The sequence below is a fragment of the Corticium candelabrum genome, chromosome 20 (assembly GCF_963422355.1).
Source record: "Corticium candelabrum chromosome 20, ooCorCand1.1, whole genome shotgun sequence".
Lineage (NCBI taxonomy): Eukaryota > Metazoa > Porifera > Homoscleromorpha > Homosclerophorida > Plakinidae > Corticium > Corticium candelabrum.
The window spans coordinates 758,316-771,818 of NC_085104.1; the positions used below are offsets into that span (position 1 = coordinate 758,316).

General features: G+C 41.1%; 4 protein-coding genes across 5 annotated transcripts in view; 1 reads left to right on the plus strand and 3 right to left on the minus strand.

Annotated features, from left to right (window-relative positions):
• LOC134196016 (ADAM 17-like protease) overlaps positions 1 to 3,312 on the plus strand; it is a 7,825-nt gene extending 4,513 nt beyond the window's left edge. Inside the window, exons 14-21 of the mRNA XM_062665098.1 lie at positions 1 to 11; positions 70 to 135; positions 189 to 262; positions 328 to 485; positions 547 to 625; positions 681 to 769; positions 844 to 1,017; positions 3,136 to 3,312. The exon at positions 1 to 11 is cut by the window's left edge and continues 97 nt beyond it. Coding sequence (XP_062521082.1) covers positions 1 to 11; positions 70 to 135; positions 189 to 262; positions 328 to 485; positions 547 to 625; positions 681 to 769; positions 844 to 1,017; positions 3,136 to 3,144 — 660 coding nt within the window. The 3' untranslated portion in view covers positions 3,145 to 3,312. The remainder of the gene's footprint in view (positions 12 to 69; positions 136 to 188; positions 263 to 327; positions 486 to 546; positions 626 to 680; positions 770 to 843; positions 1,018 to 3,135) is intronic.
• A 1,112-nt stretch (positions 3,313 to 4,424) lies between these two features.
• Positions 4,425 to 7,493, minus strand: LOC134195657 (uncharacterized). Of its 2 annotated transcripts, XM_062664719.1 has the most exons (5): positions 7,371 to 7,493; positions 7,094 to 7,196; positions 6,633 to 7,021; positions 4,840 to 6,203; positions 4,425 to 4,779 (listed from the first exon to the last, which is right to left on the minus strand). In XM_062664719.1, exons 3-5 carry the CDS (start codon positions 6,854 to 6,856, stop codon positions 4,670 to 4,672), a joined length of 1,698 nt encoding a protein of 565 aa, XP_062520703.1. In that variant the 5' UTR covers positions 6,857 to 7,021; positions 7,094 to 7,196; positions 7,371 to 7,493; the 3' UTR covers positions 4,425 to 4,669. The 2 variants fall into 2 exon arrangements, with proteins under 2 accessions (XP_062520703.1, XP_062520704.1); XM_062664720.1 differs by lacking the exon at positions 7,371 to 7,493 and having other exon boundaries at positions 6,633 to 7,095.
• A 245-nt stretch (positions 7,494 to 7,738) lies between these two features.
• On the minus strand, positions 7,739 to 10,070 carry LOC134195525 (uncharacterized). The gene is made up of 3 exons (XM_062664561.1): positions 9,932 to 10,070; positions 8,142 to 9,502; positions 7,739 to 8,084 (listed from the first exon to the last, which is right to left on the minus strand). The coding sequence occupies exons 1-3, from the start codon at positions 10,039 to 10,041 to the stop codon at positions 7,975 to 7,977; spliced, it is 1,581 nt and encodes a 526-aa protein (XP_062520545.1). The 5' UTR covers positions 10,042 to 10,070; the 3' UTR covers positions 7,739 to 7,974.
• Positions 10,071 to 10,999: 929 nt separating this feature from the next.
• LOC134195404 (uncharacterized) lies at positions 11,000 to 13,368 on the minus strand. Its single transcript, XM_062664427.1, has 3 exons — positions 13,242 to 13,368; positions 11,401 to 12,764; positions 11,000 to 11,343 (listed from the first exon to the last, which is right to left on the minus strand). Exons 2-3 carry the CDS (start codon positions 12,755 to 12,757, stop codon positions 11,234 to 11,236), a joined length of 1,467 nt encoding a protein of 488 aa, XP_062520411.1. The 5' UTR covers positions 12,758 to 12,764; positions 13,242 to 13,368; the 3' UTR covers positions 11,000 to 11,233.
• Between the last annotated feature and the right edge of the window lie 135 nt (positions 13,369 to 13,503).

The window sequence follows — 13,503 nt, forward strand, 5'->3', positions numbered from 1 at the left end:
ACATATTGCGGGTGACTTCTCTATCTAACTAACTAACACAAATAAGTGCCACTAATGACTGGTGTTTAGAGGTGAACTAGCAACTTGTCCAGACAAGATTCCCAAACGAGTAAATGACTCATCTTGTGGCACTGGGTATCAACTACGTTATATGGCAACTGCGTAGTGTGTAATTTACTATTTTGCAGAGGAATATGTAAAAATGGAAATTGCATAAATATCTGTAAGCAACATTATATGGTCAGCTGTGAGTGTCTAAAGGGTAGGCAGAGCATTGAATGTAACAGGTTTTTCTTCATTTACTTTATGCTACTTGTTGGTATGCAGACGACCAAAAATGTTTGATTTGCTGTGCAACAAATTCCACTAGTTTATGCTCACCCCTGCAACTCGACACGGCTAATGGTTCATCATCTGTCACTTCTATGGAATTAAAAGTTGATGATGGATCCTTTTGCAACAACTTCCAAGGAATGTGTTTAGCAGTAAGGCGGCTCAAACAATTGGCTGGATTTTGCCTGACTGCATGGCCGTGTATTGCTATAGGGAAAGTGCGAAGATATCGTTCAGGATCCACTGGAACGCTTTTGGGATGTCATTACCAATATTAGTTTGGATCGAATTGGTAAGCATTAACAATAGTTCCATTGCAGCTGACTGAAGAGAACTGATTTGTTTAGCTGAGTGGTTCCGCGACAACATCGTTGCTGCTGTTCTCATATTCTCTCTGATTATTTGGGTACCAGCCTCACTTACTATCTATTACTTTGTAAGCACAGAAAGCATTAATAATTACTCAGTTTTTGCTTTTGAGTCAGTGTAACAGTTGATTGTCTATAATAGGACTGTAAACGTATTAAGAAGATCAAGGAGGCAGAAAACGAGTATCGTAATGTGACAGATCCTGAATTACGTGTTCATCTTCAGTCAACAGCAGTTGACAAGTGGGCTATCAAACCTATGAGAAAACCATCAAAACGAGCCATTGATCAAAAGCCGTTGATCAGCAGCAGCAGAGTAAGTAAAATATTAGTTGACAACGTAAAGGGATGGTACACTTTGCTTGCTTGAAACGTATTATTAAGGCATAATACTAATATATACTCAACTTGAATCATATGATATGATAATGTTTCAAATTTCGTGCTAGTCACAAGTCTGTACCTTTACACTGTTGATTTGCACTATGCGTAGCTAATAATTGTGCAGTCATATATGCATGAAATCAGTACATGTGATATACTGTGCCTGTGTCAGTGGATGTTACGTGTTTAGTTACGAAATGAGGTGTCGAGTGGTTAGCAAGACAAACAGAAATGAGAGATCTAACACTATTTAATAGATTTGTTGCATGTTTGGATGTTTATTCCGCCAGTTGCTAGGATTCTTTTTCTCGTTATGTTACACTCCTGCCATAGCAACCCAACCGCATGTTGTATATTTACTGGTCAATAAACGTTTACTGGTCAATAAACGTTTATTGACCAGTCAATATCTGTATACTGCGTAGTGACATAAAACACAACTATAACTTAACGAAAAAATAGCAAAAAGAAAACCAACTAGCAATCAATACACGGGCATACCTATTTTAGATTGCAAGCTTATTCTTTACCAATAATAATGTTCACAGTACTACAGTTTGTGAAGACGCAGTCAGAAATGACAAATGGCGCTGGATTCTCTCTTCCCGTTTCAGACGGCTGTTCAACCTGGACTACTTTGAGCTGATCTGCCTGTTTCGTTGTCTCTCCGGACTCCTTGACTTTTGCGTCAGTGTAATCTGTGTGTGCATGGCCATTATCCAAAACTTTGTAGGCTGCCATTTGCTGCAATGCAGATGGCTCTTGGTATTGTCTCAGTGCTTGCAGGGTTTTGTGGCCGGTTCTGCCTTGAATGACATGTTCAGGAAGTCCGGCTTGAAACAGCCTTGTCGAACTAGTAGCTCGAAGAGCGTGGTTGGTTCGAACTGGAAGACCAGCTTCGCTGTCATCACTTTCATCATTGTAGCCAAAGTGTTATGACCGATTACTTGCTTTGAATACCAAGGACCAAATGAAGGTGTAGATAACAAATGTTTATGTAGAGATCCAAAATTTTGACGTGGCAACGGTCACCAGCTTCTTCATTAGCATATCTGATAAACGACAAACCACAAAATGCTATTACCTTACAGAGTCACGTTGGAGCTTGACTATAATTTACTTTGTGACTTTTTTGTTTGGATGCCGTAAATCACTTAGTCCACCACTATGATTTTTGGATCCGTGCTCAACGTAAATGTAACAGACTTTTTGACAATCCATCTGTGGTTTAGCTGCATCTAGTTGTGAATCCTTCATCTAGAGAAAGTCTGTCTGTCGGTACCTTCAAATATTCGCATCACCCAACTGTTGCAGGCAGTCATGTTCTTGCAAATCGTACCCTTGCTGTACTCCTGTACTTTGTCCGTATCCTCTTTTCAGCAAATCTGCTGTCAAGCTGGCTAGTACTAGTGGTAAGCTTTTTGGAACCAATGCGTCTTATCTTTGTTAGCGACTGAAAGTCGTCGTCCTGGTCATTATTACGGTCTTCTTTCTGATCCGACATCACGCTGGCAAAACACGTGGCTACTGTACTGTACTAATACTTGGTGGCCTTATGGAACTGAAGTGCACATCAAGAACACTTCACAGCAGTCAAAATGTGGTTGTTTGACATAAAACTTTAGCTGTCATTGCAATACACAACCACTCTAATTCAACTTGAATAATCTATGAATTCTAATTACATTAGGATGTTAAACATGCAACAAATAGGTTAATGCATGGTAGGGTCGACGATATCCAGTTTATTGACCGAGGTCTTGAGGGGCTTTCTCCTCGATAATTAGCCCCAGCTTCGCCTCGGCTAATTATCTTGGAAGCCCCTCAAGACCTCGGTCAATAAACTGGATATAGTCTCCCTACCATGCATTAACATATATTTGAGACCCTCGAGTTAATATTTTAATGATGTGATCTTTACTGCAAGTCATTGTGTGTGAGTATTCACAAGCATGTGACATTACCAGTTAGACACAACTGAACATCATCTCTGAATTAAGTCAAGTTAAGAAATGACAAATGTATCTAACCTTTTTTGATTTCTTTTCAGGAAGTATGAGTGAAGATGCTGCATGAAGTCTAACAAAACAATTGATTCAAATAGTTTTGAATAGAAATTGTGATTCTATTTGGTTAGGAACTGATTGAACGCTTAAATGCTAACAATTCTAGTATTAATCTGTAAGAGCACAGCCACTGTTTGTGCACTATAGAATGTCTCAGTTGCGTCATATTTGTCACCTGATTGATATTTTTAGCAGCAGACTGGCCATAATCAAGGTCTTCTGCTGTAATATCAGTCATAGTTCCACTACACTGTACCACCTGCATGCTGCATGAATTGAAGTTTGTTAGCTATTTTGACATCCACAACTGAAAAGTGGCATGGAGCCCAATTAAGTCACAATGATGTTGATGCACACACGTCACAAAGAGCCTTATACCAGCCATTATGAGACAGCCGGCTGAGTCTCTGCCTGTTGCTTTAAATTCACAGTATCTTGCAACACTAGCTGTATCTAGTAGTGAGTGACAACTGTCTCTCCTGTGCAACAGGCAAACTAAGATGCAGTCAGCCGTCATATAATGTCTTGTGTAATTAAGGCTCTCTGTGACATGTGCGTCAACAACATCTTTGTGAGGGTTCTAACTTTTGAGTTATGGATGTAAGAATAGCTAATAAACTTAAAGTGCAGTATATATGTAGGCGGTAGTATAATTACATGTGACTGATATATTACAGTATGTTAATTAATTACAACAAAATATGCATGGTATAGCTGCGTATGCATACGCATGTGGCTGCCTGTAACTGACACTGCATGTACTTACATGGGTGCAAAGGCAACAGACTTGACTCAAGATTTCACATACATTCTCAATTGAAACTCTGCTGGCATTACATCCTGTTGTGCTGCTTCAATTGGTTGAAAGTTTTCCATGTTTCTACGCGCGTTGCATGTCGATCTAGTCTCAAACGGTGACTTCCCGATTCCATTGCAACAAAGAAATCTCTCCTTGCTACTTGCATGTTTACTTCAATACATACACGCTGCCTACTCGCCTACAGTTACATGTGTTTCCAATTAAGCAAAAATTGTGGGTTTGTAATTATAAGTTACTGATTTATTTTTAAATAATTATTGTTTTATAATTATTATAATAGAATTTTTATTATTTTTATTTTATTTACTTTAAAAGTTATGTTCTGCAAACAATTGTATGCACATGCACAAACCCACTTATACCAATGACAAAGTTGAAATTGTCCACATAAGCAAGAGAAAGTACAGAAGGTATACGAGTGTGAGAGATAAGATATTAGGATGTGACTACAAATCCCAACACATTTGATTGATATTGAAACAGTTTTTTAGTTTACTATGCATACAATCTGGAACTTGTAAACATTCAAATTACAATGATACTGCAAACTGAACAAACAGACAATTCAAAGAAAAACAGAACACAACAGGTCAACATCGACATAAATCTAATTCTACCATGTCATCATGCTAAGGCAGCCCAGTTGATATATTGGATGACGTTCAACTAATTAGTCGTCTAGACACGTGTCATTGGTGTTAAGCACGTGAAGGACACTCATCATTCTGCCATTTCTTAAACTCTTCTCGATGTTCTTCGAACACATTCTTCCAAGTCTGCAGTTGGTTCTTGTTGTCGGTCTGAGGATCTGGAAAGAGAGTTACATTAATCCTGGACTAGAGCTAGAGTAATTAGAATAGTGGCTTACCTTGCTTACGCACCAGGGTGATAGTACCCATTAGTATTGCTGGTATGTGCTGACCACGATTGTAAAATGCTCCCATAGTGCTCGGAGTAATGAGACTGATGCCCACGTGAGGGTCTGTTGCAGCATTAGTTATATTAAATGCCATCCCATCTTCAGTTCCAGCATCCCAAGGTAAAAGACCGGCAATGATGGGTCCATCCTTCCAAAAGTAACCATCACACAAATCCACTGATGAGATACCAACAAACCAGTCGGGACTTGGAAAGATCATAGAAACTGCTGAGACGTACGAATGGTGCATATCAACATCAACATATAGATCAAATGTTCCATTAGAGCTGGTTGGTCCTCCAGCTGCTGTGTGATTAAGAACTCCGTTTGCTTCATTCAGTTCATCAATAAGGACATCTGGTGGACCTTGTTCAGCAACTTTTTCAACACCTGGACTAGCCAACATTCCTGGACTCCACATTGAGTAGTCCATGTTGTGTCCAGCGACCACGAGTGGCGAAAACATGGCATTTGAAGGTAAGTCAGTCTTTGGATGTTTGGCTGCAGTCCAGTCACCACGAAACTGTACGTGATAGGTTTGTTTACCCAGTGCTTGACATTTTGGTTTATCATCAGTGACATTCACCAATTCAATAGTACCGGTTGCAAACTTGGGTACATACTTATACATTGGGTCAGAATGATCATTTGGCAAAGGAAATGAAGTATAAGGATCATCCGATCTCATGATCAGTGTTATATCTTCAGCCGGGTCTGTTGAATAATCCTTAGCAGTAAAATTCTTGCCACTGTCAGTACCAGCGTCCCAAATATAAAAGTTGACGGTTTCTTCCTTGATCCAATTTGCAGTATCACTGACACATAGATCAATGTTAGATAGCCCAATGAACCAGTCTGGACTTGGGTACACCATTGATATTGCGGACAAAAAATGGAATTTAGTATCAAAATACATATACTCATGTGCTGTCTCATTGACATATGCAGGGCCTGTATATAAAGTATTATATACATGACCCTGATCTTTGTACATCTCAACTTCGTGTATCAAATATGTATTGTTTCCTGTTTCAACTACTTTTTTGACTCCCTCACTAGCCTTCGAACCTGGCCTCCACATCGTGTACTCTGCATCATGACTGGCGACTGTGAAGGAAGAAAACATAGCGTCAGGAGGAAGAGGACCATCCTGTACATTATCTTGCCACATTCCCTCAAAAGTGAGTTTGTAGAGAGCCTTGCCGCGGCAATACGTAAGCTTGATGCCTTCAGGTGGAACGTGTCCATCAGCAGATGCTGCAGTGACTATGCCCAGCAACATGCATACAACTAAACTCAGTGACATCTCTGTGCTAGGGAAACCATTGAATTAACAACAAAGTTAATTAAGGTTGCCCACAGAACAGGAATGTGGCACTGCTAAGGCTTTCTATTATTATTATATTATTATGCTTATTATTATTATTAAGATCTACATCCACAGTATCAACGCGTGTAAACAAAGGATGAGTGAGTGGCATCGCACTTCTCTCGCTTGATTTATTCGCAAACAAAAACCCCAGACTTCAAGGCAGACTAATCATGATGTCAAACCCAAGTCGTGAGATTGTGAAAAGAAACAGCAGCTAACGCAAGCCAGATGCAAAACATTGCAGTTAGATCGCCTCTACACCTTCTGTGTAGACACATTAAGCAGCGGAAGACAACAAAACAGACACACACATCATGTGATTGTCTCTCATCCATCACAAGCAAATTAAAACAATAAAAAATGGTCTTACTGTTGGCTCCCGGAGTCTTCCTTCTGCCACAAATCGACTGCTCTTGTCGACTTCCAAGGGCAGAATGCAGAACAAGTACTTGTGCATGAGCTTATTGACCAATGGAGCATTACAACTGGACCTTGTGGACCAATGAGGCACCAGAATCCGGACAAATTTTTATTCAGCATATAACTGTGCACATCAACAAGTTCCAGTTGACACAGACATTCAAGAAGACCCATTGAATAGACTCCATCGAGTATGTTTCGTTCTTGCTGGCATCGCTTGTTACAACTGGTATGCCACCAGCGTACAAGATCGATCCCACTGATGTTTGATCCTGCATGGTGTTATACCTGATATGACGTCATCATCTACTGTGATTGTAACCGGTTGAGAACTTCAATCTGCAAACACAGACATGTATGTGCATGGCTGTAAGTGAGTTTGTTTTACTTGCTTGTATATTATATGATCACCTTGTGATCACTACTCTGTGGTGGTAGATCGATGCAGTTTGTTGACGTTAGATGTAATGTGAAAAAGACCCCCTCTTTCCCCTCCGGTCCACCTAAATCTCTTCTGTAAATGAAAAAAATTTATGACGGTATGTCTGTATGTGTGTCTGTCTACTGCCTGGATGTTTGATCATTAGTGATTTTTTAGACAGAACATGCAAGCTAGTTATAGGCATGTTCCTACCTACTCTACATATACTTACCTACAGAATGCAAAGGATTTCCGGAAATATCTCACTTATCTTACTTGACTCTAATCTCTTTCACCGGCCCTCTTGAAGTCTCTTCGAGTTAGCCTCGCTTTAGATGCAGTGTTGTGTGCAGTCCGGCGCTTCCATCCCCGAAACTGCATCCGGGGCTGGGCTGCAATAAAACTGCGTCTGGGGCGAGGTTAGGCTTTGAAACAAAAATTATGGGTTTGCAATTACACGTTATTTTAATGTTCAGCAAACAAGTGTATGCACATGCATATCCATATATTCATATACAAACCCACTGACCGATAAGAGTTGAAATTGTCCACATGTACATACTAATTAATTAAATCAAGAGGAAAAGTGTACAGAAGGTAGGAGTTTGTGATAAGACATTAGGATATGACTACAAGATTCCAACACGTTTGATTGATATTGAAACATTTTTCCTCTTACCTACAAGCTGAAACTTGTAAACATTCAAAACTACAATGATATAACTGGAAACGGAACAAACAGACAATTCAAGCAAAAACAGCACACACAACAGACACCGACTCAAATCTAGTTCTACCACCATGTCATCATGCTAAGCAGCCCAGCTGATATTGGACAATGAACTAATCGTCCAGACAGGTGTCATTGGTGTTAACCACGTGAAGGACACTCATCGTTTTGCCACTTCTCGAACTCTTCTTGATGTTCTTTGAACGCATTCTTCCAAGTCTGCAGCAGGTTCTTGTAGTCAGTCTGAGGATCTGAAAAGAGAGTTACATCAATCCTGGACGAGAGCTAGAGTTAGACTAGTGGCTTACCTTGCTTACGCACCAGGGTGATCGTACCCATTGCTGGTATATGCTGACGAGCACGATTGTAAAATGCTCCCAAAGTGTCAGTGGTAATGAGACTGACGCCCACTTGAGGGTCTGTTGCATCGTTAGTTGTATTAAATGCCATCCCTTCTTCAGTTCCAGCATCCCAAGGTAAAAGACGGACAATAATGGGTCCATCCTTCCAAAAGTAACCATCACACAAATCCACTGAAGAGATACCAACAAACCAGTCGGGACTTGGAAAGATCATAGAAACTGCTGAGACGTACGAATGATACATATCAACATCAACATATAGATCGACTTCTCCATCAGAGCTGGTTGGTCCTCCAGCTGCTTGATGATTAAAAACTCCGTTTGCATTATTCAGTTCATCGATAAGAACATCTGGTGGGCCTTGTTCAGCAACTCTTTCAACACCTGGACTAACCAACATTCCTGGACTCCACATTGAGTAGTCCATGTTGTGTCCAGCGACCACAAGTGGCGAAAACATGGCATTTGAAGGTAAGTCAGTGTTTGGATGTTTGGCTGCAGTCCAGTCACCTCGAAACTGTACGTGATAGGTTTGTTTACCCAGTGCTTGACATTTTGGTTTATCGTCAGTGACATTCACCAATTCAATAGTACTGGTTGCAAACTTGGGTACATACTTATACATTGGGTCAGAATGATCATTTGGCAAAGGAAATGAAGTATAAGGATCATCCGATCTCATGATCAGTGTTATATCTTCAGCCGGGGCTGTTGAATAATCCTTAGCAGTAAAATTCTTGCCACTGTCAGTACCAGCGTCCCAAATATAAAAGTTGAAGGTTCCTTTCTTGATCCAATTTGCAGTATCACTGACACATAGATCAATGTTAGATTGCCCAATGAACCAGTCTGGACTTGGGTACACCATTGATATTGCGGACAAAAAATGGAATTTAGTATCAAAATACACATACGCATGTGCTGTCTCATTGACATATACAGGGCCTGTATATAAAGTATTATATACATGACCCTGATCTTTGTACATCTCAACTTCGTGTTTCAAGTATGTATTGTTTCCTGTTTCAGCTACTTGTTTGACTCCCTCACTAGCCTTCAAACCTGGCCTCCACATCGTGTACTCTGCATCATGACTGGCAATGATGAAGGGAGAAAACTTAGCCTCAGGAGGAAGAGGACCATCCTGTACATTATCTTGCCACATTCCCTCGAAAGTGAGTTTGTAGAGAGCCTTGCCACGGCAATAGGTAAACTTGCTGCCTTCAGGTGGAATGTGTCCATCAGCAGATGCTGCAGTGACTATGCCCAGCAACATGCATACAACTAAACTCAGTGACATCTCTGTGCTAGGGAAACCATTGAATTAACAACAAAGTTAATTAAGGTTGCCCACAGAACAGGAATGTGGCACTGCTAAGGCTTTCTATTATTATTATATTATTATGCTTATTATTATTATTAAGATCTACATCCACAGTATCAACGCGTGTAAACAAAGGATGAGTGAGTGGCATCGCACTTCTCTCGCTTGATTTATTCGCAAACAAAAACCCCAGACTTCAAGGCAGACTAATCATGATGTCAAACCCAAGTCGTGAGATTGTGAAAAGAAACAGCAGCTAACGCAAGCCAGATGCAAAACATTGCAGTTAGATCGCCTCTACACCTTCTGTGTAGACACATTAAGCAGCGGAAGACAACAAAACAGACACACACATCATGTGATTATCTCTCATCCATCACAAGCAAATTAAAACAATAAAAAATGGTCTTACTGTTGGCTCCCGGAGCCTTCCTTCTGCCACAAATCGACTGCTCTTGTCGACTTCCAAGGGCAGAATGCAGAACAAGTACTTGTGCGTGAGCTTATTGACCAATGAAGCATTACAACTGGACCTTGTGGACCAATGAGGCACCAGAATCCGGACAAATTTTTATTCAGCATATAACTGTGCACATCAACAAGTTCCAGTTGACACAGACATCCAAGAAGACCCATTGAATAGACTCCATCGAGTATGTTTCGTTCTTGCTGGCATCGCTTGTTACAACTGGTATGCCACCAGCGTACAAGATCGATCCCACTGATGTTTGATCCTGCATGGTGTTATACCTGATATGACGTCATCATCTACTGTGATTGTAACCGGTTGAGAACTTCAATCTGCAAACACAGACATGTATGTGCATGGCTGTAAGTGAGTTTGTTTTATTTGCTTGTATATTATATGATCACCTTGTGATCACTACTCTGTGGTGGTAGATCGATGCAGTTTGTTGACGTCAGATGTAATGTGAAAAAGACCCCCTCTTTCCCCTCCGGTCCACCTAAATCTCTTCTGTAAATGAAAAAAATTATGACGGTATGTCTGTATGTGTGTCTGTCTACTGCCTGGATGTTTGATCATTAGTGATTTTTTAGACAGAACATGCAAGCTAGCTATAGGCATGTTCCTACCTACTCTACATATACTTACCTACAGAATGCAAAGGATTTCCGGAAATATCTCACTTATCTTACTTGACTCTAACCTCTTTCACCGGCCCTCTTCGAGTTAGCCTCGCTCTAGCTGCAGTGTTGTGTGCAGTCCGGGGCTGGGCTGCAATAAAACTGCGTCTGGGGCGAGGTTAGGCTTTGAAACAAAAATTATGGGTTTGCAATTACGTTATTTTAATGTTCAGCAAACAAGTGTATGCACATGCATATCCATATATTCATATACAAACCCACTGACCGATAAGAGTTGAAATTGTCCACATGTACATACTAATTAATTAAATCAAGAGGAAAAGTGTACAGAAGGTAGGAGTTTGTGATAAGACATTAGGATACGACTACAAGATTCCAACACGTTTGATTGATATTGAAACATTTTTCCTTTTACCTACAAGCCAAAACTTGTAAACATTCAAAACTACAATGATATAACTGGAAACGGAACAAACAGACAATTCAAGCAAAAACAGCACACAAAACAGACACCGACTCAAATCTAGTTCTACCACCATGTCATCATGCTAAGCAGCCCAGCTGATATTGGACAATGAACTAATCGTCCAGACAGGTGTCATTGGTGTTAATCACGTGAAGGACACTCATCGTTTTGCCACTTCTCGAACTCTTCTTGATGTTCTTTGAATGCATTCTTCCAAGTCTGCAGCAGGTTCCTGTAGTCAGTCTGAGGATCTGGAAAGAGAGTTACATCAATCCTGGACGAGAGCTAGAGTTAGACTAGTGGCTTACCTTGCTTACGCACCAGCGTGATCGTACCCATTGCTGGTATATGCTGACGAGCACGATTGTAAAATGCTCCCATAGTGTCAGTGGTAATGAGACTGACGCCCACGTGAGGGTCTGTTGCATCGTTAGTTGTATTAAATGCCATCCCTTCTTCAGTTCCAGCATCCCAAGGTAAAAGACGGACAATAATGGGTCCATCCTTCCAAAAGTAACCATCACACAAATCCACTGAAGAGATACCAACAAACCAGTCGGGACTTGGAAAGATCATAGAAACTGCTGAGACGTACGAATGGTACATATCAACATCAACATATAGATCGACTTCTCCATCAGAGCTGGTTGGTCCTCCAGCTGCTTGATGATTAAAAACTCCGTTTGCATTATTCAGTTCACCAATAAGGACATCTGGTGGGCCTTGTTCAGCAACTTTTTCAACACCTGGACTAACCAACATTCCTGGACTCCACATTGAGTAGTCCATGTTGTGTCCAGCGACCACGAGTGGCGAAAACATGGCATTTGAAGGTAAGTCAGTCTTTGGATGATTGGCTGCAGTCCAGTCACCATGAAACTCTACGTGATAGGTTTGTTTACCCAATGCCTGACATTTCGGTTTATCATCATCAGTGACATTCACCAATTCAATAGTACCGGTTGCAAACTTGGGTATGTACTTATACATTGGGTCAGAATGATCACTTGGCAAAGAAAACGAAGTATAAGGATCATCCGATCTCATGATCAGTGTTATATATTCAGTCGGGTCTGTTGGATAATCCTTAGCAGTAAAATTCTTGCCACTGTCAGTACCAGCGTCCCAAATATACAAGTTGACGGTTCGTTTTTTGATCCAATTCGCAGTATCACTGACACATAGATCAATGTTATATACCCCAAGGAACCAGTCTGGACTTGGGAACACCATTGTGATCAATGAAACAAAATGAAATTTAGTATCGACATGCACGTAGTCATGTACTGTCTCGGCAGCACCAACAGGACCTGTATATCTAGTATCATATACATGACCACCATCTTTGTACATCTGAAGTTCGTGTTTCAAGTATGTATTGTTTCCTGTTTCAGCTACTTGTTTGACTCCCTCACTAGCCTTCAAACCTGGCCTCCACATCGTGTACTCTGCATCATGACTGGCAATGGTGAAGGGAGAAAACTTAGCCTCAGGAGGAAGAGGACCATCCTGTACATCATCTTGCCACAGTCCCTCAAAGTTGACTTTGTAGAGAGCCTTGCCGCGGCAATAGGTAAACTTGCTGCCTTCAGGTGGAAGATGTCCATCAGCAGATGCTGCAGTGAATATGCCCAGTAACGTGCATACAATCAAATTCAGTGACATCTTGGTGCTAGGGAAACCATTCAATTAACAACAACATTAGGGTTGCCCACAAATAAGAAATGTGGCACTGCTAATGTATTTAATTATGATCGACGTCAGCAACTATGACATCAACGCCTGGAAACAACAAGTGAGTGCCATCGCACTCATCAAGAAAAATAAATCTCAACCCCCCCCAGACTTCACTAAATAGGCGGACTAAATCAGGATGTTAAAAACAGAGGCGTGAGATTGGACAGTCACAACAAACGCGTTTGATGTCCTTTCGCGCGCTTCACTGTTGACAGGAAGGTGTGGAGAGCCCTAGCGCTCTCATCGGAGAGAAAGAAACGGCAGCGAAAGCAAGCCAGACGCGAAACATTGTGGTTAGATCACCTCTAGTCTTGCTGTAGACACGGAATGCGGCGCGAAGGCAAAAAACAGACACACACACATCATGCTCTCATCCATACACACGAGCTAAAAGCATGGAAAATGGTCTTACTGTTGGCTCTCGGAGTCTTCCTTCTGTCACGAACCGACCGCTCTGGTCGACTTCCAAGAGCAGAATGCAGAACGAGTATCAGCGTGTCAACTTATGGACCAATGGGGCTGCAGAGTTGGACTTTGTGGACCAATGAGGCACCAGAATCCGAACAAATTCCTAAGGCGTTGGTTAGGGCGGCCAATAGGGAAGACGTTTATGCTCACTTAGTAGTTATCACTTCCTGCAGTGAGATTACAATAGAGACAAATGCAAGCACGTA

What these genes read in the sequence shown, in the direction of transcription:
- LOC134195657 (XM_062664719.1), bottom strand. Translation starts at nt 6,856, where the DNA reads ATGGGTCTTCTTGAATGTCTGTGTCAACTGGAACTTGTTGATGTGCAC. An exon ending in GAAGACTCCGGGAGCCAACA is followed by an intron (nt 6,204 to 6,632) that starts GTAAGACCATTT and finishes TGGTTTCCCTAG; the next exon opens with CACAGAGATGTCACTGAGTT. An exon ending in CACCCTGGTGCGTAAGCAAG is followed by an intron (nt 4,780 to 4,839) that starts GTAAGCCACTAT and finishes CTCTCTTTCCAG; the next exon opens with ATCCTCAGACCGACAACAAG.
- LOC134195404 (XM_062664427.1), bottom strand. Translation starts at nt 12,757, where the DNA reads ATGTCACTGAATTTGATTGTATGCACGTTACTGGGCATATTCACTGCA. An exon ending in CACGCTGGTGCGTAAGCAAG is followed by an intron (nt 11,344 to 11,400) that starts GTAAGCCACTAG and finishes CTCTCTTTCCAG; the next exon opens with ATCCTCAGACTGACTACAGG.
- LOC134195525 (XM_062664561.1), bottom strand. Translation starts at nt 10,041, where the DNA reads ATGCTTCATTGGTCAATAAGCTCACGCACAAGTACTTGTTCTGCATTC. An exon ending in GAAGGCTCCGGGAGCCAACA is followed by an intron (nt 9,503 to 9,931) that starts GTAAGACCATTT and finishes TGGTTTCCCTAG; the next exon opens with CACAGAGATGTCACTGAGTT. An exon ending in CACCCTGGTGCGTAAGCAAG is followed by an intron (nt 8,085 to 8,141) that starts GTAAGCCACTAG and finishes CTCTCTTTTCAG; the next exon opens with ATCCTCAGACTGACTACAAG.